Source organism: Trachypithecus francoisi, unplaced genomic scaffold, assembly GCF_009764315.1.
Source record: "Trachypithecus francoisi isolate TF-2019V2 unplaced genomic scaffold, Tfra_2.0 Lachesis_group14, whole genome shotgun sequence".
In the NCBI taxonomy this organism is placed as follows: Eukaryota; Metazoa; Chordata; class Mammalia; order Primates; family Cercopithecidae; genus Trachypithecus; species Trachypithecus francoisi.
The window spans coordinates 48,086,811-48,111,623 of NW_022681459.1; the positions used below are offsets into that span (position 1 = coordinate 48,086,811).

The 24,813-nt window shown below is 54.5% G+C and overlaps 1 protein-coding gene across 5 annotated transcripts in view; it reads left to right on the plus strand.

Moving 5' to 3' along the window:
- EMID1 (EMI domain containing 1) overlaps positions 1–24,813 on the plus strand; it is a 55,102-nt gene that overhangs the window by 1,649 nt on the left and 28,640 nt on the right. For all 5 annotated transcript variants that reach the window (XR_004442361.1, XM_033233126.1, XM_033233128.1 and 2 more), the window contains exons 2-7: positions 8,016–8,129; positions 8,620–8,723; positions 18,754–18,837; positions 20,094–20,155; positions 24,323–24,443; positions 24,760–24,810. Coding sequence is in view for 4 of the 5 variants with exons in the window: in XM_033233126.1 (XP_033089017.1) it covers positions 8,016–8,129; positions 8,620–8,723; positions 18,754–18,837; positions 20,094–20,155; positions 24,323–24,443; positions 24,760–24,810 (536 nt within the window). In the remaining variant the exon portion in view is untranslated. The remainder of the gene's footprint in view (positions 1–8,015; positions 8,130–8,619; positions 8,724–18,753; positions 18,838–20,093; positions 20,156–24,322; positions 24,444–24,759; positions 24,811–24,813) is intronic.

A 24,813-nucleotide genomic window follows, 5' to 3' on the forward strand; every position in this document is an offset into this window, starting at 1 on the left:
TTCAAGGCAGGGCTTCCCAGCCCAGGCTTCTCACCTCCCAGGGTCTCCTGGGTGGGAGCAGGATGGTGGCTATAACCAGGTATCTGGTGGTCACTGGGGACTGTCACACCATGTGTTGACAGAAGCCCATCAGTAGCCTGAGCATTCCAAAAGCCCTGTTGGCAATGCTATTGCACCCATTGTACAGATAAGGAGGCTGAGGCCTACAGAGGAAAAGTGGCACCTCAATCCAGACCAGTCAATTTCCAAATCCAGTGGCTTTTTCTACCCAGCAACCCTCCTGGAAGAGGGAAAGAGATTGTTGACTTGGGGGCACCAGGAAAGGTTTGTAGTCATGATTAGGAGTTAGGGGCTCCAGGCTCGGACAGAATGGAGACAGAATTCCGTGCTGGTACAGGCTTGATGTGTGACCTCAAGTGGGTCATTTCCTGGCCCTGGGTCTCAGTTTTGCTCTCAGTTTCCTTCTTTCCTCATGGGAAGGACCAGTACCGGGCCTCACCTGCAGTGGTTCCTGCTATCAATCATGTCACATGGGGGTAGGGACCTGGAGCTTGAGGAGTCTGTGGGCTACCAGGACCTCCACTTATGGCCCCATCCTCACGTTGCTGGAGACAGCATGGGGATGTCATGCCCTGTCAGCCATCCTGCCACCCACATCCCAGCACCCCAGGCACCCCTTGGCAGCCAATGGACCAGAGGCAGAAAAGAGGCTTTGTCCTGGGAGGGGTTGGCCTGGGAAGGCATCCAGGGGGCCGCCCCCAGCCCCAGGAATGTGGTGACACTTGGAGACCCCCGGAACCAGGGTGCCCAAGGGCTATGCAGAGCCGCCTTGGCTTGCCCCTGCTCCTGGAGCTGCTTCCTGCCCCGCTGAGGTCCTTCCAAGCCTGGAGCCCGCGTCCTTTAACCACTTATCTCAGCATTTCAGCTGAGGGTCCAAGCCTTCACCAGCCCAGACCTCTCGCCCCTGCAGTGCTGGCCTCCTTTAGACAAATCCTAGGATCAGGGAGAATGGAGGGCTCTAAAATGGAAGGGATCTGCCCCAGCCTCTCTCTAGGGGGCCCCAATCCCAGCTGATGCCCACAGGAGTAACCCGGGTAGGTGCTTTCTCTTGGAGCCTCAGTTTCCCCCTCTATAAAATGTAGAACCTGATAATCCCTATTCCAAGGGAAAGACCTTGTGAAGAAGGTACTGTGCTGGTGTCCCCAAGCCCCAGGAAAGCCCCTGGACCACAGCTGCTGGGTGTGGCGCCCATGTGTGGGCCTGAGCCCCTCAGTCCAGGAACAGGAATGAACAATAGCTGTTAGCGCTGTGCTAAGGGTTTTGAGTGAAGCTTACCCCACTGGAGGAAATTCTGCTATCCCCATTTGCAGATGGACAAAATGAGGTCCAGAAAGGGTCAAGGCCTTGTTCAAGGTCACTGATTTAGGAAGCAGTAGAGCCAGGGCTGGAACTTCGCCCCCACTGCGGGACTCTGGCTCTCATCACAGCACCCCCACCCGCCTGGTCCTTTCTTCTCTTTTTCATCACGGCCCTTGGCCCCAGACGCGCTTGGCTGCCTCCTGCAATTAGCCCCTATCACTGTTCCGGATCGCAGCCCTGGGCCCTACGTAGACAAAGTCCCCTGGGCCCCTCGTGGCAGGGGGTGGAGTGTGGGTGTAGGTGGGGGGCCCTTGTGGGGGTGGCTGGTGCCAGGCTGAGCTGGTCTGGCCTGTTTCTCCCCTCCTGGAGGCCTCTGGGGTGCTGAGTGGACAGAAGTGGTGGGCCCAGGAGGGAAGTGCCGCCTCTTCCCAGCCCCTGCCCTCACCCACCCCACTGCCCAGCCTCATCCAGCTCTTGGGCAGCTTATCAATGACGACACCCCAGGGAAGGAAGCCCCCAGGGGCTGCAGGGATGGAGCACATGGGGATGGGTCACTTCATCTGTGGAACCTGTCTCAGGTCCCGGCTGCTCTGCCCAGAGCTGCTGCCTGTTCTCCATCACTCAGTCATTCAACAAACATCACTGAGCATCCTCAGGCTGAGCCCTACACAAACTTGGTCCCAGCTCATGCCCTCCTCCAGCACCTTCATGAGTAAAGCCCAGGGCTATTGTGAGTGGCTAATGGGTGATGGCCAACCCCTGTGTGGGCCTGAGGGCTGAGACCCAAAGGATGAATAAGAATTTCCTGGGGGCAAGAGGAAGGGGTCTTTCCAGGCTAGGGACCTTCATATGCTAAGATCAGAGATGGGAGAAGGGGCTGCATGAGTGTGCATGAGAGGCTAGCAGAATAAAAAGTAAGGACAGGCCGGGCACGGTGGCTCACGCCTGTAATCCCAGCACTTTGGGAGGCCGAAGCAGGTGGATCACCTGAGGTCAGGAGTTTGAAACCAGCCTGGCCAATGTGACGAAACCCCGTCTCTACTAAAAATGCAAAAATTAGCCAGGCGTGGTGGCAAGTGCCTATAATCCCAGCTACTTGGGAGGCTGAGGCAGGAGAATCACTTGAACCTGAAAGGTGGTGGTTGCAGTGAGCCGAGATTGTGCCACTTCACTCCGGCCTGGGCGACAGAGCGAGACTCCATCTAAAAAGAAAAAAAAAGTGAAAACCGTGCTTGCAGGGCTATAGGGAGTCATAGTGGGCTGCGAACCCCACAGTGGGTATTGGCAACCTTAGGTCTGCACTTTAGAAAGAGCCTCCTGCTACCTCTGGAAGGTGGATAGGGGAGCAGGAGGGTGGCAGGGCCAGGCTAGGACCCTGTGGAGGAGCTCGGGCTGATGCTAGGAGTCCTGGGGCTGGGGTCCTCAAGCTGGGGGATGGGGTGGTTATTAGTGATCCCCAGGTGGAGGGGGCAAGGGGCTGAACTTGAACTCCACCTGGCATGAGTGTCCTCTCCTGTCCAAAAGGTCTGGCTAGCCAGCCACCAGCTCCATGTCTCCTAAAGAGAGGATTCAAGCACAGTCCAGATTGTGGCAACCAGGCAGGACCCACAGGGTGATTTTTTTTTTTTTTTTTTTTTTTTTTTTTTTTTTTTTGAGACGGGTCTTGCTCTGCCGCCCAGGCTGGAGTGCAGTGGCCGGTCTCAGCTCACTGCAAGCTCCGCCTCTGGGTTTACGCCATTCTCCTGCTCAGCCTCCCAAGCAGCTGGCTACAGGCGCCCGCCAGGTCGCCCGGCTAGTTTTTTTTGTTTTTTTTAGTAGAGAACGGGGTTTCACCATGTTAGCCAGGATGGTCTCGATCTCCTGACCTCGTGATCCGCCCGTCTCGGCCTCCCAAAGTGCTGGGATTACAGGCTTGAGCCACCGCGCCCGGCCAATTTTTTTTTTTTTTTGAGACAGAGTTTCACTCCTGTTGCCCAGGCTGGAGTACAATGGCACGATCTCGGCTCACTGCAACCTCTGCCTCCTGGGTTCAAGCGATTCTCCTGCCTCCGCCTCCCGAGTAGCTGGGATTACAGACATGAGCCACAACGCCTGACTAATTTTGTATTTTTAGTAGAGACGGGGTTTCTCCATGTTGGTCAGGCTGGTCTCGAACTCCCGACCTCAGGTGATCCGCCAGCCTCAGCCTCCCAAAGTGTTGGGATTACAGGCATGAGCCACTACGCCCAGCCAAGATTTTTTTTTTAAGAGACAATGTGTCACTCTATTGCCCAGGCTGTAGTGCAGTGGCATGATTATAGCTCATTGCAACCTCAAACTCCTGAGCTGAAGTGATCCTCTCATCTCAGCCTCCAAAGTAGCTGTGACTACACTCACGCACCAATGGTTGAGATTTTAATTAAGGAAGCAGGAAAAATACTGTTTTTTTTTCTCTAGCTCCCCCTTGGTAAAAAGAAGGACAGCTCTGGCTATTGTGGACCATCACAGGCCCACCTCTCCCAGCCTAGTCTAGGGGCAGGGCATGTGAGGGCTGTTGTCCACGTGTGTGTGTGAGGGCAGATGGCTCTGTGCGTGCCTGTATAGATATGTGTGATAAGATGGCCAACAGTGCCCTGCTGGGCCTGCCTTCACCTGTTTGTGTACATGTGAGAAGAGTGTATGTGTGTGTGTGTACACGTGTGCCCACATGTGCACTGCGGGGCCCTGTGTGGACATGTCCAGAGATCACAACTTCAGCCTATCTGCGTCCATGCGAGACGGCATGCGTGTGTGTGTGCATATGCGGGTGTGTCAGTGTGTGTGCAAATGTGAACGCATTTGCAGGGAGGAGGTTTGACTGTGACTGTGTTCCCTTCTGGGCCTGCTTTGGTCTGTCTGCGTCCGTGTGACACAGCCGATGAGTGTGTGTGTGTGTGAATGTATGAGGGCACAGAGCCCTGTATCTGCAGGTATGGATTTGTGTGCAGGGAGGACGGTCATTTCTGTGATTAAGTGTCCTGCTGGATTTGCCTTAGTCTGTGTGCGTTTGTGTGCGGGTATGTAGCTGTGTGTTTATGTGGATCTGTGTGTGCACATGGAGGCCCGTGTGTCCATGCATTGTGTGTACATATGCCTATGTGTGTCTGTGTGCACGTGCTCACTGCAGTGCGTATTTGCCCTGTATGCCTGTGTGTGCATGTGTGTGCGTGTATGTATCTGTGTGTTTGTGTGGATCTGTGTGCGTGTGCATGAGCGTGCGTGTGTCTATGTCTTGTATGTACATATGCCTATGTGTGTCTGTGTGCACGTGCTCATTGCAATGCATATTTGCCCCTGTGTGCCTGTGAGTGCATGTGTGTACGTGCATTTGTGTGCACAGGTACTGTGTGCTTGCGAGCGTCTGCTCACTGGCATAGTGCATTCATTCTGTGTCCAGGGGCCCTTTCCTGTCTCCAGAGCTTCCGACTGTCCTCTGCCCAGATTGTCCTCTTCTTCCCTCCCTCCTTCACTCGTGAAGCCCCTGGGCCAGCCTGGTGAGTGTCACATAGGCTCCAAGGAGCCTCTGAATCCCCTTAACCTATACACCAAGTTTTATGCACATTTCTGGAGAGGAGCCACGATTCATAGCAATTTTTTAAAGAGGCTTATGCCCCCACTCTCCATATTCAACCCTAACAGGTTCAAAACCACAGCTCTGGTTTTTTTGTTTGTTGGTTGGTTTTTTGTTTTGAGACAGAGTCTTGCTCTGCCGCCCAGGCTGGAGTGCAGTGGCGCAATCTGGGCTCGCTGCAACCTCTGCCTCCCGGGTTCAAATGATTCTCCTGCTTCAGCCTCCTAAGTAGCTGAGATTACAGGTACACATTATGACGCCCAGCTAACTTTTATATTTTTAGTAGAGACAGGGTTTTGCCATGTTGCCTAGGCTGGTCTTGAAATCCTGATCTTCAAGTGATCCACCTGCGTTGGCCTGCCAAAGTGCTGGGATTACAGGTGTGAGCCACTGCACCCGACCTTTTTTTAGTTTTAAAAAAATTTTTTATAGAGATGGGGTTCTCACCATGTTGCCCAGGCTGGTCTTGAACTCTTGGCCTCAAGTGATCCTCTTTGCCTCAGCCTCCAAAAGGGCTGAAATCTTCACCTACTCATTAGGAGAAACACTTGTGGCCTGGGGTTGAGAGTGCAAGCTCTGGAGCCAGAGGGACTTGAGTTCCAACCCTGACTGCGTGGCCCATTGTGGGTTCCTGGGGCAAGTCCTGGACCCCAGAGTCTCAGTCTTCCTATCTGTAAAACAGCTGGGGTTTTTTTTGTTTGTTTGTTTGTTTGTTTTGAGACAGAGTCTCGCTTTGTTGCCCAGGCTGGAATGCAATGGTACGATCTCAGCTTACTGCCACCTCCACCTCCCAGATTCAAGCAATTCTCCTGCCTCAGCCTCCTGAGTAGCTGGGATTACAGGCTCCCACCACCACACCCAGCTAATTTTTTATATTTTTAGTAGAGACAGGGTTTCACCATATTGCCCAGGCTGGTCTCAAACTCCTAACCTCAGGTGATCCACCCATCTCGGCCTGCCAAAGTGGTGGGATTACAGGCATGAGCCACTGTGTCCGGCCTAAAGTGGCTTTTTAATAGAGTATGAGAATTAACTGAGCTAACACGTAGAAGGCTCTGGGCACAGTTCCTGGCATGCAGCGACCATGATAAACATAGCTATGGTTTGTGTAGGAGACAGAGCAGATAGAAAGCCTTCCTTGCTCCCAGAGGTGGCAGTTTGAGAAAAGAGTGTCATCTTTTTCTCACTTTGTATGCACATATCTGTACATGTACCCGCATGTATAAATAGTTGACTTTCTGTCTCTCTCTTAATGTAATAGAAATGCAATCACTGTATATCCATTGGACTTTGTCTGCTTTTTTTCTCCCTGTAACCAGGGGTGATAACTGGGTCTCAGGTCAGCACGTGGAGACCTCGAGCTTTGTTACAGCATCTGGTTTCCCATGTCTGGTGGCTCCATAGCTGTTCAGGCTGTTCCCAGTTTTGTGCCATTTCTGTTGGTGCCACAGCAGGCACCTGTCATGTCTGCATGGGATGGCTGGCCGAGGGCTCTGTGGAGCTTCTCCTGCTTCATGGGCCACACCGAACCATCCCTTCTCCCAGCCCACCTCCAGGGCTGTACCTCGGTTGTTTCCTCTTCCAACACGGATTCTGGTGTGGCACAGAAAGATGAAGGGAATTCCACAGGGCCCTAAAATGAGTCAGTTGCCTGGTCCTGACCCAGGAGTTTCTCCTTCTGGTGGTCTGGAGTGGGGGCAGGGCTTCAGCGAGCGGGGGCCGCACTATGCTTGGCACGGGAATCTCTGTGATGGCTGGGACATTCCAGGTGCTCAGCGGCCCTCAGCCCTGCACAGGGTCACGGGCCCTGTGCTTTTTGCAGGGGCTGGAGAAGGAGGGAAGGTTTCAGGTGACCCTTCTCAGCCTGGGTCCCCCACCCTTCCCAGACTTTCTTCCTGCCCTCAAGCCTGGGGTCAGCAGGTTCCCAGGCCGGGGTCTTCACAGAGCCACAGACCGTGGCTCAAGGAGATGAGGAGACGGGAGCTGAGACTCTGGGATGGAGTCAGAGGCTGGGCTAGGCCATCCATGTTGCTGGGTTCAAATCTGGCTCCTCTATGCACCAGCTGTGACATGAGCAGTTGTCTTCACCTCACCAAGCCTCAGTTTCCCCTCTGTAAAAATAGGGTGGGGGTACCTTCCTACCTTCCTCCCTCACTGTTAGAAGATAGTGTAAATAACCCTTAGCATACAGTAAGTGCTCAATATGTGCAGTGCACTCTGATTATTAGTTGGCGTTTGGAGAAGTCAGTCCTCTGGGCTTGGGGCATTGATTACACAACCCAGCCGTCCCACAGAGGGGACATGGGGATGAATGAGACAGGGCCTCTCCTCTTGCATGCTGGTGGAGTGGGCAGGCACGAATTGGCAGCTTAATTCAGCATGACAGGTGTGCAGATGCTGCGGGAGCCAGGGCAGGGCACCATTGGAATTGCTCGGGTCAGGGTGGAAATGGGAAAGGATGGAAGGAATAGGCCACGTCACATCCGGGCTTTGAAGGTAGGAAGTGCCACAGGGAGAAGCAGAAGAAGGGCACTCCAGGCAGAGGGCCTAGCACCAGCAAAGGCCTGTGGCAGGTGTGGGCACAGGAAATCCTGAGGGCTGGGGAGTTGGGTAGGCAAGGCAAGGATGTAGGCAGGTTTCCATTCTGTGACATTCCCTCTAGGGAGGGACTGAGGGGTAGATAGAGAGGCCACTCTCTGCAGTTGTCCAGGCAAGAGCCAGGCAGTGATGGTGGCCTGGATGGGTCAAAGTTGGAGAGGAGAGAAACTGGGGAGGGAGAGCTCAGGGGAAGATGGCCCACTTCCATCTTTCCCCTGCCGTTCATTCCTCAAGACCTACCAAGAGCGCTCAGCACGGCCCCACCCCCAGGGCCATGACATCCACCCCTCAGCCACAGAGACTCCCACCAGCCATTTGGGCTCAAATGACTTTGCAAGCTCAGGGGGTCTCTCTGCCTGGGGATTCAGGGCTCTTGAAGAGAACACGGACGTCCTCACCCATCCTCCCAGAGTCCCCGGCAGGGGACCCTGCATGGTACCTGAGTATCCTCTCTTTGGGTCTGTTTCAGGAACTGGTGCTCCTATGTGGTGACCCGCACCGTCTCATGCCATGTGCAGAATGGCACCTACCTTCAGCGAGTGCTGCAGAACTGCCCCTGGCCCATGAGCTGTCCGGGGAGCAGGTAAATGAGGTGGAGAAGGAGCTGATGGCATTCTAGGTGGAGGCACAGTTTGGGCAAAGGCGTGGTGGGGGGACTGCATGGGGAGTGTGGGGGAAGACTGGACCCCAGGGTGGGTGGAGCAAAGGTAGCGTCAACTGACACCATTCTCAGCCTATCCCCTGTGCTGTTGAAGCACCCTGGAGGGCTTCCTGGGGGAGGGATACACCATTGCTTGCATTCCTTTACTCAGTGAGTATTCACTGCTGGGCTCAGGCCAGCCCAACCTGCAGGGTCTTCCTGTCCAGCTGGTATCCAATCTCTGATCCCTGTGGCAAGGTGGTGGGGGGATGGAAGGGCTGAATCCCAAAATGCAGGAGGAGAGAGCCTCCAAAGGGAACTGGAGGCAGCAGAGGATCCTGGGAGTTCTGGGTTTGTTCCCATGGGTATTCAGGGCAGTGGGAGAGGTCGTGGAGGACCCTGTCTCAGCTGGGCCACCTGGGGACTCTTTCAGCTACAGAACTGTGGTGAGACCCACATACAAGGTGATGTACAAGACAGTGACTGCCCGTGAGTGGAGGTGCTGCCCTGGGCACTCGGGAATGAGCTGCGAGGAAGGTAGGACTGCCCGGCTGGCTCCCAGAGCCCCACGACAGCAGGCCAGGTGCCTCCCTGCAGGTGCATGGAGCCGTGAACTGTTAGAGAGTCATGCACAGTACCGTGCCTGCTGGGGCTAGCTGCACAGAGCCTGGCTCAAACACAGTCAGTGCTTGTTGTCCCCCCACCGCCCCCCACGGTGACCGCTTGCCTCTTGGGAGACTCTCAGGACCCCCAGAAGAATTTTATACATGCTGCATAGCTCACATTTTAAGTCATGCCATCCTAAGTCTTTCCTCCACACTCGGGGAAAGCCCATCCAGACATTTCCGTGTGACACGGTAACAGACATTATGGGGAAGCAGAGAACCATTTTAGTCAGTTCATGGGTCAGAGAGGTAAGAATGGTTTTACCTATCCTGCAGATGAGGAAACCGAGCTCAGGAAGGGAAGGGGCACACACCTCTGTCTGTCTGCCAGGCTGTACTCTCCACCCGCTCCGCAGGCTCCAGGGATGCGAGGGCTTGGCTGGGCCCCTGTGTGCAGAGCGTGTCCCAGGCTCAGGGACTTCTCTCACCCCACCTGCCTTCACTGTGTGTACCTCTGGGTGGCTCGGGGCTGAGCACCCTGCAGGGGCACAGAGGAGGCAGCCTGGGCCTCCCAGGAACCTGGCCACACTCTCTCCTGCAGAACCCTCCCCTCTCCTCCAGGCACCTGCCCCACTGCTGAGCAGCCCAGGCCCCTCCCACCCTCACTGCCTGGCTGAACCCATGAGCAGCAGATTATTGAACACCAAGAGCTGTGTTTCCAAGCATGGCGCTAAAGAGGATGGGCTGGCCCAGAATCATCCTGAGAACCAGGCTCAGAGACAGCTCAAGGGACAGAAGCATTCACAGCCCCCAAAGCAGCACATGAACGTGAACGTCAGTCTCAGGACATACCCCAATTCCAGAAACACAAATGTGCGAAAATGTAGCCTCTGACTCGAAGGAACATGGTGCTTCCAGAAGCCATAACTCACAGGTGTTTCTTGAGAGATTTGCACACTTCACTTCCTGGGGACCCTCAACAGCCCAGTTCACAGATAGGGTGACTGAGGTCCAGTGAGGTGGAGTGGAGTGCCCAAAGGCACACAGCCATGAGGATGGTGTTCAAAACTCACCACGCAGTGGGGAGAGGTCTGGCAGGTTCTGACATGGGGTAGAGGAGTACCCAGTGAAGTTGGGGAGAAACCGAGTGGCTAGAGGGTGTGCCAAGACGCCCCATGCCAAACACCCCTGCAGAGAGGCAGCCACAGGGCCAATGTGGAAAGCTGGAGCGGTGGACAGATGTTTGAAGGGGAGCCAGGAATAGCACTCTCTTGTCGCTGGTGGGAGGGAGAGGGGAAGGCAGGTAGGGCCAAGGGGCAGGAGAGCCAGCCAGGAGGGGCGGCTGCCAAGGAGATCACAGAGGAGCTGTGGAGGGGAGGGCCGAATCCCCGGGGCATGGGGGCCGCCTAGGCCAGGCAGGGCCTCTCCAGATAAAGGCCATTCTGTCCCTGGCTCCCCTCCCAAAGGCAGACCTTCCTGGTCTCTGGGGCCTTCAAGGAGCAGGTGAGGGAGAGGACAGGTGGGGACAGCACCCATGCCCTTGAATCTAGCTGCTGGAGGCCGTGAGTCCAGGAGCTAGGCCAAGGGCTGGGGGCTCTGCTGATGCTAAGGCAGGGGCATGAGCCAGACAATGGAGCCAGGCCAGCTCCCTCTGCGGGGCCTTCAGGTCCCAGCGTGGGTATGGGATATCTGAGGCTTTCTGGGCCGGGCCAGCTTTGCTGCACACCAGCTGCATGGCCTTAGGCCGGGGACTTCCCATACGTTGTGCAAGTCATTGTGCAAGGGCCCTGGGCTTGGGGGCGCTGCACTCCAGGAGGCAGTCTTCTCCTGCCCACTCGGAGGGAAAGGCACCATCACTAAAAGGCACCAAGCTACTGTGTGTGCCCACAGCAGCCCGGGCTCCCCAACTTTCAGCCTCAGTGTCCTCACCTGGGAAGTGGGCAGGATGATAAGAGTCTGCCTCCCTGGGTATTGCTATGATGAAATGTTGGAGACTGTGGAGGAAAGGGAGGTGGGTGAGTGGATGCTTCCACTATTCCAGAAAACTCTGCTGGGGTCCTGGGAATGGGGAGCAGGGAGGCACAGGGACATTGCCAGGGGACCCTGGTCTCTGCCCTTCCTCCCACAGTTGAGTTCAGGCTGGGCTCCCCGGCTGCTTCTTGTGCTGGTGCCCACTCTTGTCACCTGCCTAGCGCTGTCTCTTGACCCTGGAGCCGTAGAGGTGCATCACGAGGGCCAATAGGGCCCAGGGCAGCCTGCAGTGGGCCAAAGGAGGAAAGGGAACACCTGCCATTCCGGAATCCAGCCCTCAATCAGCTGCACTCTGCTGTGTGACTTGGGGCAAGTCACTTCTCTCTGAACCTTGGCTTTATCTGGAAGTCACCCAGCATGAAGAAGTAGCACTCATGATTGGCTCATGGTAGATGCTCCACAAATGTCTTCCGCTCCCATCCGGCGCCCCCACCACCCACCCCATGCTGAGGATTCCGTGGCCTCCTGCCTCTGAGACCCCACTTCACAATCAAGAAACGGACCTTGAGTCTATGTGAGGCTGGTGGGCTCTAGTGAAGGACTTCACAGCGCTGGGCCCTGGTTTTCTGCAGAATGGGGATGTTCACTTTGTGACAAATGAGGACTGTCTCATTTGATGTCCATGGCAACCTGTGGAGAAGGGGCTAGAATGGGCTCCATTTTACAGATGGAGAAACTGAGGCTCAGAGAGGTGATGGGACTGGCCCGAGGTCACTCAGCGGGTGAGAGCCAGGATCGGGACCTGTCTGAGCAAGCTTCTGTGCCCCCAGGCCTCAGGAGGTGGGGCTGGCGGAGGCTATCACCTGGCCCCTTTCATCAGAAACAATAGGGCTTATCAGAAACAATGGATGAGGAAGAACCAAGGCCAGAATGCGCTAAGTGGGCCAGGCAGGGGTGGGCGCAATGCCAGGGCCATGTCAGGAGGGCGGGCCGAGCCCCACAATCAGCTTTTCTGGGCCTGGGTCTGACCCCCTGAGTACCTGGGCTGGTGGGCTCTGCTGACAGTGGGGCTGCTGCAGTAACCCCCATGACACCCTGCCTCTTGAGGCTTCCTGCAGACAGATCAGCCCCGCTGTCCGGATGATGAAAGTGAAGCTCAGAGAGGGTGTGGGTCTCACATAAGGTCACACAGCAAACAAGTATTGTGGCCAGGTTTTTCCCCAGGGTGCCGACCTGAGTTCTGTGGCATCCCCCTGCCCCAGACCCTCCTGCAGTAATCAGGACAAGGGGAAGGAAAGCTGCCACGGTCCTCCGTGCTGGGAGCTGCAAGGCATACCCCCTCCCCCACCACGGGGGCCATCACGTCATGGTACAGAAGGCCCAGATGCAGAAACTGAGGCTCAGAGAGGGGAATGCCTTGTCCAGGGGAGCAGTCTGTGAGCTGAGGAGCCGGGCTCAAACCTGGTCAGTCTGACTGCAGCCAGGGGTCTTTCCCCTGCAGTAGTGCTGGCTGAGGATGTCCCTGGGAGCCTGTTCAGAAAGCTGGGATGCTGTGAGGCTGGCGGAAGCCAGTCTCAGCCCCAGCTCCTCCCAGATAGAAAGATAGAGAGGCCGGTGCTCCCTCCCCTCCCCTCCCTATGGACCCCATGGAGCTGGACTGCCTCTGCTTCCCCCTCATAGGTCCCATTGTCCCCAGCATACATATTTTTTCCCCATCCATGATTATTCACAGCCCTTGTCTTCCAAGAAGAGGAGCCAGAGCCGGGACACTTGCCTGAGGTTGACCACAAAATAGCCTAAGAATGGGCCAGGCACGGTGGCCCACACCTGTACTTTGGGAGCACTTTGGGAGGCCAAGGCAGGAGGATTACTTGAGGCCAGAAATTCAAGACTAGCCTGGGCAACATAGCAAGACCCTATCTCAAAAAAAAGTTTAAAAATTAGCTGGGCATGGTGGTGCACACCTGTAGTCCTGGCTACTCGGGAGGCTGAGGCAGGAGGATTGCTTGAGCCCAGGAGTTCAGGTCTGCAGTGAGCTGTGATCCTGCCACTGCACTCCAGCTTAGGTGACAGAGCAAGATCCTGCCTCTAAATATAAAATTTTAAAATAGCCTTCAAATAGACTGAGGTTCTAGCCCAGGCCCTTCCTGGGCTCCTTGGTCTCTTCTACCATCCAGGGCTGGGCACTCTCCACACTCATCTCTTTCATCCTAACCAGGCTCCTGGTATGGTGCTAAGTCTGAGCTTTACTTTGCAGATTCAGAATCCAAGGGCTAGCCACTGCAAATCCACCCACATCCACCACCCAGCCACCCCTACTCCTGGGAGTCCCGACAACCCCCACGTCCTACCAGCCCATCCTGCATGCCCAGCCGACTGTGTGGCTGCCTTCTCCACTCTCTCAGCCCATGCCTGCATCCCCTGAACCTCACCCTCCCTCTGTTTGAACCCCCTGCCCACACCGGCTTTGTCTCTCATACATGGCCTTGGCAGTGGCCGGTAAGTCACTGCTCTGCCTGCAGCCCTCTGGGTGCTCCCACCTGGCTAGGTTGACCCCCATCCTGCCACCGTTACTCCCACATCCCCAGTGCCTGGCATGGGCCACATATAAAGTGAGTGCACAGGAATTGAATAGGACCTTTGCCTGTCCTGAAGAGGAGGTCAGGCCGGACATAGACTAAGCCTTCCTGGAGGCTCCTGATGGAGCTGGAGAGTTCTTGGAGCTCCCAGCCCCAGCTCTGATCCTAACCCCTGGCTCTGGCCACCAGAAGCAAATATTTACATTTGCAAAGTAAATTCCTTGCAGGAGACCCGGGCTGGGGCTGGGAAGGCTGCCTCCCTATGGCCTGTGGTTGCTAAACCGAGCAGAGCAGATCTGGGGGGTCGGTTGTGAATGAGGAAGCCCTTCCTTTGGCTTCTCTCCAGGGAGAGAAAGTCATGAAGGTGGATCCCAGGGACACCCCTAGATTTTCACACCCCTAATCCCCAACTTTTCACATCCCTAATCCCCAATTTAGGGCAAGATTGGAATCCCAGACCCCCTTGTCCCACTGCAAGGACAGAGCGGAAGCCTCTCCCCTCTGGGCCTCAGTGTTCTGTGTCGCGAGGTGTCGTGAGGGTCCCGAGAAGGGACACAAAGCTTCTTAGCTCAGGCCTGGCACCAGGCAGAGGGAAGAAGAGCTGCTTATGGGTCCCAGGGCTAGAAACCACAGACAATGCTGACCGTGTGGAGGTCAAGATGTGGAGGTCAAGACAGGGAGTGATGAGCTTCGAGGGGGCTTTGACACTGGTAGGTGCACTGGCCTGTTTGGGAAGGCTTCCTGGAGGAGGTGACATGGGTGCAGCAGCTGTAGAGATTAGGAGAGGGCATGAGGTAGGAACGTGCATGTGTGTGTGTGTATGTATGTGTATAGGGCATGTGAGGACCTCCCAGATGGTGGGAAGTGGCCCACAGTCAGGCTCCCAAAGTGGAGCTGGGGTTTGTGGTCCTGGGACCAGCCTTCAGGGCCTCCCTGGGAGGACAAGGTTGAGGCTAGGGAGGAGCCCTTCAGTAAGGACCACCAGGCTGAGATGAGGAGGGTCTCAGCTCACAGAGGCCTGTTTCAGGGCCTTTGACCAAACACCCGTGGGAGGGATATGACATTTGTTTTGTTTTGTTTTGTTTTGTTTTGTTTAGAAGGAGTCTCGCTCTGTCGCCCAGGCTGGAGTGCGGTGGCGCGATCTCGGCTCACTGCAAGCTCCGCCTCCCGGGTTCATGCCGTTCTCCTGCCTCAGCCTGCTGAGTAGCTGGGACTTCAGGCGTCAGCCACCAGGCCCGGCTAATTTTTTGTATTTTTAGTAGAGATGGGGTTTTACCGTGTTAGCCAGGAGGGTCGCGATCTCCTGACCTCTTGATCCGCCCACCTCGGCCTCTCAAAGTGCTGGGATTACAGGCGTGAACCACTGCACATAGCTGGGATATGACATTTTTGTCCAACGGCAGATCTCCCCACAACCTGTGGCTTCTTCCTTACTGGAATTTTGTGTGCTACAGGGTCATTTTACAACCTGCTACATCCCTTAAAATGTTTCTGTCCATTTCTCAGAATTTTGGGGGAGTTTTTGGATAACTTTGTGAATCTTGAATCCAAACCCAAAATTTTCTGGTCTTTTGAACAGTTTTGTTATTTCTTTAAACTCTTTTCTTTTTTTTTTTTTTTTTTTTGAGACGGAGTCTCACTCTGTCACCCAGGCTGGAGCACAGTGGCTGGATCTCAGCTCACTGCAAGCTCCGCCTCCCAGGTTTACGCCATTCTCCTGCCTCAGCCTCCCGAGTAGCTGGGACTACAGGCGCCCGCCACCTCGCCCGGCTAGTTTTTTGTATTTTTTTAGTAGAGACGGGGTTTCACCATGTTAGCCAGGATGGTCTCGATCTCCTGACCTCGTGATCCGCCCGTCTCGGCCTCCGAAAGTGCTGGGATTACAGGCTTGAGCCACCGCGCCCGGCCTAACTCTTTTCTTTTTTTAATTTAAATTTGCAATTACTCTGAGCATTTGATGTCTCTGCTGCTGTCAGACCATGTTTTTATGTTTTTCTAATTTTTTCTGGCCCCTGGAAAAACATCGAAAACAAACTAGTTGAAAAAGAATTTCCAACCACAAGTTTACAGATTAATAACTCAGGGACACTCTAGTGTGACATTAAAACATTTATGCTGATTTTATTTTTTTTTAGATAGGGTCTCACTCTCAGTGCAGTGGCATGATCACAGCTCACTGCATCCTCGACCTTCCAAGTTCAAGCTATCCTCCCGTATCAGTCTCCCAAGTAGCTGGGACTACAGGCATGCGCCACCATACCCAGCTAATTTTTAAATTTTTTGTAGAGACAGGGTTTTGCCATATTACCCAGGCTGGTCTCAAACTCCTGGGCTCAAGCAATCTGCCCACTTCAGCCTCCCAAAGTGCTGGGATTACAGGTGTGAGCCCCTGCACCTGGCCCATTTATGCTGACTTTTTTTTTTTTTTTTGAGGAGTCTTACTTTGTCGCCCAGGCTGGAGTGCAGTGGTGCATTTTCAGCTTACTGCAACCTCCGCTCCCGGGTTCAAGCGATTCTCCTGCCTCAACCTCCCAAGTAGCTGGGATTACAGGCACACACCACCACCCCCAGCTAATTTTTGTATTTTTAATAGAGACAGGGTTCCACCATGTTGGCCAGGCTGGTCTCGAACTCCTGACCTCAGGTCATCCACCTGCCTCGGCTTCCCAAAGTGCTGGGATTACAGGCGTGAGCCACTGTGCCCGGCCTATGTTGACGTTCAAGACAGTTGTGTCTGCCTTATATTTGGTTTGCTTGATCGAAATTTATTTTCAGTTGGTGATTCATGTATTCATCAACAAAAGTTTTATAAATGGCCAGTCTTGGTGGCTCATGCCTATAATCCTAGCACTTTGAGGGGCCGAGGCAGGTGGATCACTAGGTCAGGAGATGGAGACCATCCTGGCTAATACGGTGAAACCCCGTCTCTACTAAAAATACCAAAAATTATCTGGGCATGGTGGCACGCTCCTGTTTTCCCAGCTACTCTGGAGGCTGAAGCAGGAGAATCGCTTGAACCCGGGAGGTGGAGGTTGTAGTGAGCCAAGATTGCACCACAGCACTCCAGCCTGGGTGACAGAGTGAGACTCCGTCTTAAAACAAAAAAAAAAGTTTTATACATGAAGCCCATGAGATCCTACTGGGTGCTGGGCACTTTTGTAGGCCGAACACAAGACAGACAAGGTCCCTGCCCTAGTGGGGCTGATGTTCCAGCCAGGAGGCCAGATGACAGGCAGTGGCCTGGGAAACTGGAACACGCTAGAAGGTAGATAATGTAATGGAAAAAAAGAAAACAACAGCAGAATAGAGAGGAGGGCAGAAGCGGATGGGGAGAGCAGCTGAAGCTTTATCACAGAGGAAACTCAAACATCCCCACGTTGTGAGAGGTGGCCGCTTCTTTTGGTCAGCTTCCCGAAAAGAGTACTAAAATGACATCACATCTCTACCTGGAAGCAGAAAGAATGAAGAGCGCTTGGTGAGGCCATTTTTCTCAGGCACCAGCACTCCTGCTGAACATTGAGCCTCCCTGCCGGGTGCCCCCACACCTCCACCAACCAAAAAAAGAAATCTGGGCCGGGCGCGGTGGCTCAAGCCTGTAATCCCAGCACTTTGGGAGGCCGAGACGGGCGGATCACGAGGTCAGGAGATCGAGACCATCCTGGCTAACACGGTGAAACCCCGTCTCTACTAAAAATACAAAAACTAGCCGGGCGAGGTGGCGGGCACCTGTAGTCCCAGCTACTCGGGAGGCTGAGGCAGGAGAATGGCGGGAACCCAGGAGGCGGAGCTTGCAGTGAGCTGAGATCTGGCCACTGCACTCCAGTCCGGGCGACAGAGCGAGACTCTGCCTCAAAAATAAAAATAAAAAAAAGAAATCTGGCCCTGGAATCAGGCCGACCTGTGTTCAAATCCAGGCTTGGGACCGTCCCGCAGACAACGGATGACGAGTCGCCTCTCTTCTCTGCCTCATTTCTTCCAAGCGGGGAAGTGAAGCTGATTGTCATTTACTCATCCACCTTTATCTGAGCATGGGCAACAGAGAAGAGGTAGCACAGCTACCTCTGGAAAGTGGAGGTGGTGCTAGCACCCACTCACTGTTAAGACTATGTATGTGAAGTGCTTAGAAGGTGCTAGGCCCAGGGTACATGCTAAACAAGAGTTGTCTGTTCTGATTATCACCTTCCTTGTAGGATTGAGCCAACCTAAACAAGGTCCTTCACATGGGCATGGTTCACAGTGACGTCTCCCCTTCCCAGGGAGTTCCCAGTGCCGGCCCCAGTCCTGGGCTGGCAACCCATCTTCCTCCATCCTGGGTGAGATTAGCCCCCTGTGCCTGGGCAAGTCGCAGGCCCTTGAGGAGGGTGTGCTGGGGATGCAGGCTCAGCAGGAGTGGAAGCCCCACAGTGGGACCCAGAGCAGGGCCTGGCAGCCTCCACTGGGGGCTGGCCAGAGGGACTCGTCTGGTTTGAGTTCCCGGCGCCTCTCGCTCCCTGCATCAACCCACAGCCCTGCTCCGAGCTGCCAGGCCCACGCCTTATTTGGGTCTTGTCTCCCCCCAGACAACATTTTGTGGCCTTAAAAGGAAAGCCTGGGGGGCTGAGGGGGGCAGTTGCCAGTGCTGGCTCCACAGCCTCTCCAGCTGTGCCCCCGCCCCTGGTTTGGCCAGTCCATCCCTCCAGCTGTGGAGAAAACCAGTCCCCCAAAGCCAGGCCAGCCAGGGTGGCTGGGGCGGGTGGGGGGGTCCTCCTTGGGAAGGGGTGGCAGCAGGGGTTGGCCCTGGAACTGGCTCCCCTTGCCCTCCCAGGCAGCCAGCCTCCCTCTGGTTTTCATTTAAAACCAGGTCTGGATCCACTTCAGTCTCCTCTTACCAAGCCAGGCAGTGAGAGTGTGGATGGCAACAGTCACGGCGGCCATTTATTGAGCACCTACTATGTGTGCCGGTCCCTGTGTGTGCACAGTGGGCCCTTTGCATTCATGGCTGACCTCATGCCTCACCCCAGCCTGGGAAGTTTAGAGGCCTTAGAATCCCATTTTACAGATGGGAAAATAAGTCTAGAGAGGACAAGTCATGCAGGACAGTAAGTGTCAGGGCTCAGACCCAGGCTTGTCTGAGCTCTAAACTCTTAGCCCATGAGGCTGGCTGGGGTTGGGTTCGTTGGGGAAGTCCTCAGCCTCATCCACGGCCCCCACCCCATTGCCAGCCCCTCTTCCCAGCCCTATCAGGTGGCCAGCCTTGCTCTAGCTCAGCCCAGTTCATGCTGTGTGACCCAGATACATTGCCTCTCCTTCTCTGGGCCTCTATGTCCTGTGCTGAGGGGAGTAGGGATCCCTGCTGGGGCTACAGTGGTGGGCAGGGGGACCTGAGGAGGCAAGGATCACACCCCAGCAGGGCTCTCACCCTCCATCCCTCAGTTGCAGGTGCCTCTGGCTCCTTGGAGCCCATGTGGTCGGGCAATACCATGCGGCGTATGGCACTTCGGCCCACGGCCTTCTCAGGTGGGTCCTGGGGTAGCTTCTTGGGGTCCCCTGGGCTGAGGGAGCTCTGGAGAGGGCCCAGGGCAGTTTAGTAACTGTCCTAAAAGCCAGCAGGTCTGGCAGTGGAGGGTCAAGGACAGTAACCTTCTCCCCACCCCGCACTCCCCAGGCTACAAAAGTTGCTTTGAGGGGCACAGAAAGGACCCCAGAGGGGCATCTGACCTGGGTCCAGACACCCCGAGACCCATGACCCCTGGACTCTTGCAGACGCCAGTTCAATCCCCCCGTTTCCTCTTTTTATGTAATCAGCACTTTTCTGAGTGTCAGCAGTGTGCGAGGCCCTGTGCCAGGCACTTCCCATCAGCAGCTCATTTAGACCTCACAGCTGTCCACTGCCCTCCCATTTTTAAAGAGGAGGAAGCTGAAGGTCTCTGACCTCTCTGCCCTGCCCTGCTCCAGGCCCCACAGCTGGGAGTTGGGGCAGCACCAGGACTAGACCCCAGATGTGCTAGTTAGGCACTCACCCCTCCCTGCTGTGAGCCGTGTCCTCAGGTGTGAACGGGGGTGACACTCCTGTGAGGAGGAGAGAGACTGCTGGCCAAGCATGCGGCAGGGCCAGCAGCTGGGAGGCTCCGTAAATGTCCAGAGTTGCTGTGAATGGCTCACGTCATTCTCGTGAGTCTCACCCAGGAGACTGGGGGCTGCTGGATGGTGGGTCGGGGGAGGCTCAGAGGATGGCACCTTTGAGGCCAGCCCAGTCCAGACTGCGCTGGGTAGGTCCCCAAAGCTGGCAAGCCCTGGCTCCAGCCCTGCCCGAGCGGGAAGCAACAGGATCTTTCCAGAGAGGACAAGTCACGCAGGACAGTGTCAAGGCTCAGACCCAGGCTTGTCTGAGCTCTAAACTCTTAGCCCATGAGGCTGGTTGGGGTTGTTGGGGAAGCCCTCAGCCTCATCCATGGCCCCCGCCCCATTGCCATTTCCTTGACTTCTGGGAAAGGGGTCATTTTGGACACAGAGGCTGCCAGGGGTCGGGTCCCTGGTCCTGCTGCAGGAGAAGCAGGCCACTCTGGAGGCTCCAGCGCCAAAAAGAATTCATAGGGTGAGGTCCCCCTGGATCCACCGTGATCCTATAGCCCCTCCCCAGCCTAAGGCTCCCTCATGGGTTGGAGTCATCAGATATCTGATCCTTCCCTCCATCCCACCTCCCAGAGCCTGAAGGACTCTGAGGGGGAGCCTAGGACCCTCGGCCCTGGCCCCTAATTCCTTCCTCCCCGCAGGTTGTCTCAACTGCAGTAAAGTGTCAGAGCTGACAGAGCGGCTGAAGATGCTGGAGGCCAAGGTGGGTGAGCAGCTCCCTCCTGGGTGGTTGCCCCCTGCCCCAGGCCAGTCCTGGCAACCACCATCCCACCCTCCCCTCCTCCTTCCCCACACCCCATGCTTGCACCCTCAGGGAACCCACAGGGCAGCTCTGAGCCGACTCGGCGAGCAGCATCCCCTGTCAGGCATGTCCTGGTTTCCTCTAGTGTCCCTCCCTTGGAAGCCTGCTCACAGGTTGTGCCTCAGTTTCCCCTTCTGTAAAGCGGAGAGGACACTAGCATCCACTCAATGAAGACTGTGTATGTGAAGTGCAAGTCACAGCCAGCCTGGCCTGTTCTTCCTCCAGGAGGCCTGTGAGTTCCCTCCCATGGGGCTCCATTACCATCCCAGCCAGATCAGCAGAGACACTGCCCAGAGATCCTGGTGGGATCTCCTGGCTGCCCCTGCCCCATCCCCTTTCTCTATCCCCCCAACCCCCATCCATAATACTATCTTCCTGGTTTCAAAAACAAAACATCTATCACACGTCTCAAATTATTTCAAGATAAAATGTTTTGTATTCTTTGGTTCGTTTGGTTTTGTTTGAAATAGGGTCTTCCTGTGTTTCCCAGGCTGGAGTGCAGTGGCGAGATCTCAGCTCACTGCAACCTATGCCTCCTGGGCTCAAGCAATCCTCCCACCTCAGCCTCCTGAGTAGCTGGGACCATAAGTGAACAATACCACATCCAGCTAAATTTTTAATTTTTGGTAGAGATGGGGTTTCTCCATGTTGTCCAGACTGGTCTTGAACTTCTAAGCTCAAGCAATTTGCTGTCTTGGTCTCCCAAGGTGCTGGGATTACAGGCGTAAGCCACTGCGCTGCCATAAAACTTTTTTTTTTTTTTAAATTAAAAAGTACAGCTTGGTGCAGTGGCTCACACCTGTAATCTCCACACTTTGGGAGGCTGAGGCAGGTGGATTGCTTGAGGCCAAGAGTTCGAGACCAGCCTGGCCAACATGGCGTAACCCTGTCTCTTTTAAAAATACAAAAATTAGCCTGGCATGGTGGCACACACCCATAATCCCAGCTACAAAGGAGGCTGAGGCATGAGGATTGCTTGAACCTGGGAGGCAGAGGTTGTAGTGAGCCAAGATCATGCCACTGTATTCCAGCCTGGGCAACAGAGCGAGACTCTGTCTCAAAAAAAGAAAAAAAAAAAAAATTAGGCTGGGCGCAGTGGCTCAACCCTGTAATCTCAGCATTTGGGAGGCTGAGCCAGGTGGATCACAAGGTCAGGAGTTCAAGACCAGCCTGGCTAAGATAGTGAAACCTTGTCTTTACTAAAAATACAAAAAATTAACCGGGGCCGGGTGAGGTGGCTCACGTCTGTAATCCCAGCACTTTGGGAGGCTGAGGGGGATGGATCACCTGAGGTCAGGAGTTCAAGACCAGCCTGACCAACATGGAGAAACCCTGTCTCTACGAAAAATACAAAAATTAGCTGGGCATGGTGGCGCATGCCTGTAATCCCAGCTACTCGGGAGACTGAGGCAGAAGAATTGCTTGAACCCAGGAGGCAGAGGTTGCAGTGAGCTTAGAACGTGCCATTGCACTCCCGCCTGGGCAACAAGAACGAAACTCTATCTCAAGAAAAAAAAAAAATAGCCGGTCATGGTGGCAGGTATCTCTAATCCCAGCTATGTGGGAGGCTGAGGCAGAGAATTGCTTGAACCGAGGAGGCAGAGGCTGCAGTGAGCTGAGATTGCACCACTGCACTCCACCCTGGGCGACACAGTAAGACTCTGTCTCAAGAAAAAAGAAAATTAATTAATTAATTAAATTTAATTTTTAAAATACAACATTCTAAATTTAGAAACATGAAAAGTTCAGAAATGTGAAAAAACAGCCAGCAAACCATTCTCAACACTTACCCGTGCCCCCAAAGAATGCAACTGTTGACATTTAAGCATCCTTTCTTCCAGATTTTCTAAACACACAGACATGCATACACTTTAGTGCGATTCTTTGCTCCATCATTCTCTTCTCTGGAAATTTATCTTTTGTTTGTTTGTTTGTTTTGTTTTGATTCAGAAACAGGGTCTTGCTCTGTCACCCAGGCTGGAGTGCTGGCATTGCAATCTGCCGCAAGTTGGAGCTCACTGCAGCCTCCAACTTCTGGGTTTAAGCTATCCTCCTGCCTCAACCTCTTGAGTAGCTGGCATTACAGGCATGTGCCACCACATCTGGCTAGTTTAAAAAACATTTGTTTAGAGCTGGGGTCTTTCTGTGTTGCCTAGACTGATCTTGAACTCTTGGCTTCAAGGAATCCTCCTGCCTTGGCCTCCCAGAGTGTTGAGATTACAGGTGTGAACCACTGTGCCCAGCCTGGGAACTTACCTTAATGAGATTATCAGATGCAAAAATGTTTACATCATATGTTTACAAAAAATAGAGAAATTTGAAAACCGGGCAAGAGAAGGCATGGTTGCATGATTGTGGAGAATTCATTCTGTGGGACATTCAGCAGTCATTTAAAATACTCCCCTTGCCTAACATGAAAAGATTTCTCTAGCCTGGGCTTGGTGGCTCACACCTGTAATCCCAGCACTTTGGAAGGCCAAGGCAGGAGGATTACTTGAGGCCTGGAGCCCAAGACCAGCCTGGGCAACATAGCAAGATTCCATCTCTACAAAAAATTAGCTGGGCTTAGTGGCACACAGCTGGCACACAATCCCAGCTGCTCAAGAGGCTGAGGCAGGAGGATCACTTGAGCTCAGGCGGGCAAGGCTGCAGTGAGCCGTGATAGCACCACTGCACTTTAGCCTGGACAGCAGAGCTAGACCCTGTCTCTAAAATTAGAAAAAAGAAGATGCCCCTGATTTATCAAATGGGAAAACCAAGCTTCCACATAGCGTGTGCTGGCACCTGAGTTACAAGGCACGGGGTTCCAGGAGCAGTTCCCTGAGCTCCCTCCCAGGAGAAGCCCACGTAAGAGGCAACTCAGTCCCACATCTGTGATGGGAATTCCTGGTTCAGGGTCTGCCGGAGAGTTTCAGCTTTTCTCTGGACAGGCCCCCATGATCCCCAAGCCCCTGGTCTGTGGTCATCTGGCCTCTCTTTGGTCCTCAGCAGCTGAGGGGACACCTCCAGCTTCCCAGAGTCTTCCTCACCATGGGCCCAAAAGTGGACTTTGTGTACACCTCCAGGTTTCTATTTCATGTCGACTCTTCCAAACTTCCTTCCAAATTTAGTGAAAGGCCAGCAACGGTGGCTCACGCCTGTAATCCCAACACTTTGGGAGGCCAAGATAAGCAGATCACTTCAGGTCAGGAGTTTGGGACCAGCCTGGCCAACATGGTAAAACCCCATCTCTACTAAAAATACAAAAATTAGCCAGGTGTGGTGGTGCACAACTGTAATCCCAGCTACTTGGGAGGCTGAGGCAGGAGAATCACTTGAACCCGGGAGGCGGAGGTTGCAGTGAGCCGAGATCGCACCACTGCACTCTAGCCTGGGCAACAGAGCAAGACTCTCCATGTTGGAAAAAAAAAAATTAGTGAAACTCTTCCAGCCATACCCTGTGGTGCTTTAACAAATCAAAAAAAGCTTCTTATTTGTAGATAAGCATAGAAAAAAAGCACATGGCCCAGCAAGCACCGCAACAGTCACAAAGCTCAACTTGGATGGCAATGATGGTGTCAATGACTTTTCCATAATGCGTGTTATGAATTGTGTACTTTGAAAAACACTGTCACTTCTAATGAAGCTCCGTGCCCCTGCGAGCCTGGGGCTCTACTCCAAGCTGGGCCCTGCTGGCTATGTACCTCCTACCTCCCACACCAGGCCCCTTGGCTGGCCTGTCCCTAGTGAGACCTTGCCTCATGCCTGTAATCCCAACACTTTGGGAGGCTGAGGCAAGATGATTGCTTGAGCCCAGGAGTTCAAGACCAGCCTAGCGAGACCTTGTCTCTACAAATAATTTTTTTTTTTTTTAATTTGCCATGTGTGGTGGTGCGTCCCTGTGGTCCCAGCTACTTGGAAGGCTGAGGCAGAAGGATCGCTTAAGCCCAGGTGGTTGAGGCTGCATGAGCTGTGATGGTACCACTGCATTCCAGCCTGGGCAACAGAGCAAAACTCCATCTCAAAAAAAAATAGGGAGGGGTCCTAGTGAGACCCTGGTACCCACCCCGTCCCTGTCTTCCTCTTCAGGTGGCCATGCTGACTGTCATAGAGCGGCCAGCGCCTCCAACACCAGCTACCCCTGAGGACCCTGCCCCACTCTGGGGCCCTCCTCCTGCCCAGGGCAGCCCCGGAGATGGTGGCCTCCCGGGTGAGTGTCAGACTCAGACTTGCCTGTGGGAATGAGCAGTGGGTTGGGAATTGGGGAAGTGGGATTCTGGTCCCCACCCTGTCACTGACTCCGAACTTAACCCTCTAGTGGGCCTCAGTCTTCCCATTTCCCGTTTCTTAGACCTGCCTAAGAGGACCGTCTCCTGGGACTCCTGAAAGCTGCAGTCCCTGGAGACCAAGCAGCCCCAGCAGACCCTGCCTGGAGGTCGGGGGGAGTTGGGAGTGGGGATTCTGGATGAGCCTCCCTCCTCCAGGCCCAGCGGGGACACTGACCTCTGCCTACCCCCCCACCCCAGGGCTGCCAGGAGCCATAGAGAGTGTGAGGGTCCCGCTGCTTCCCCGAAATGGTA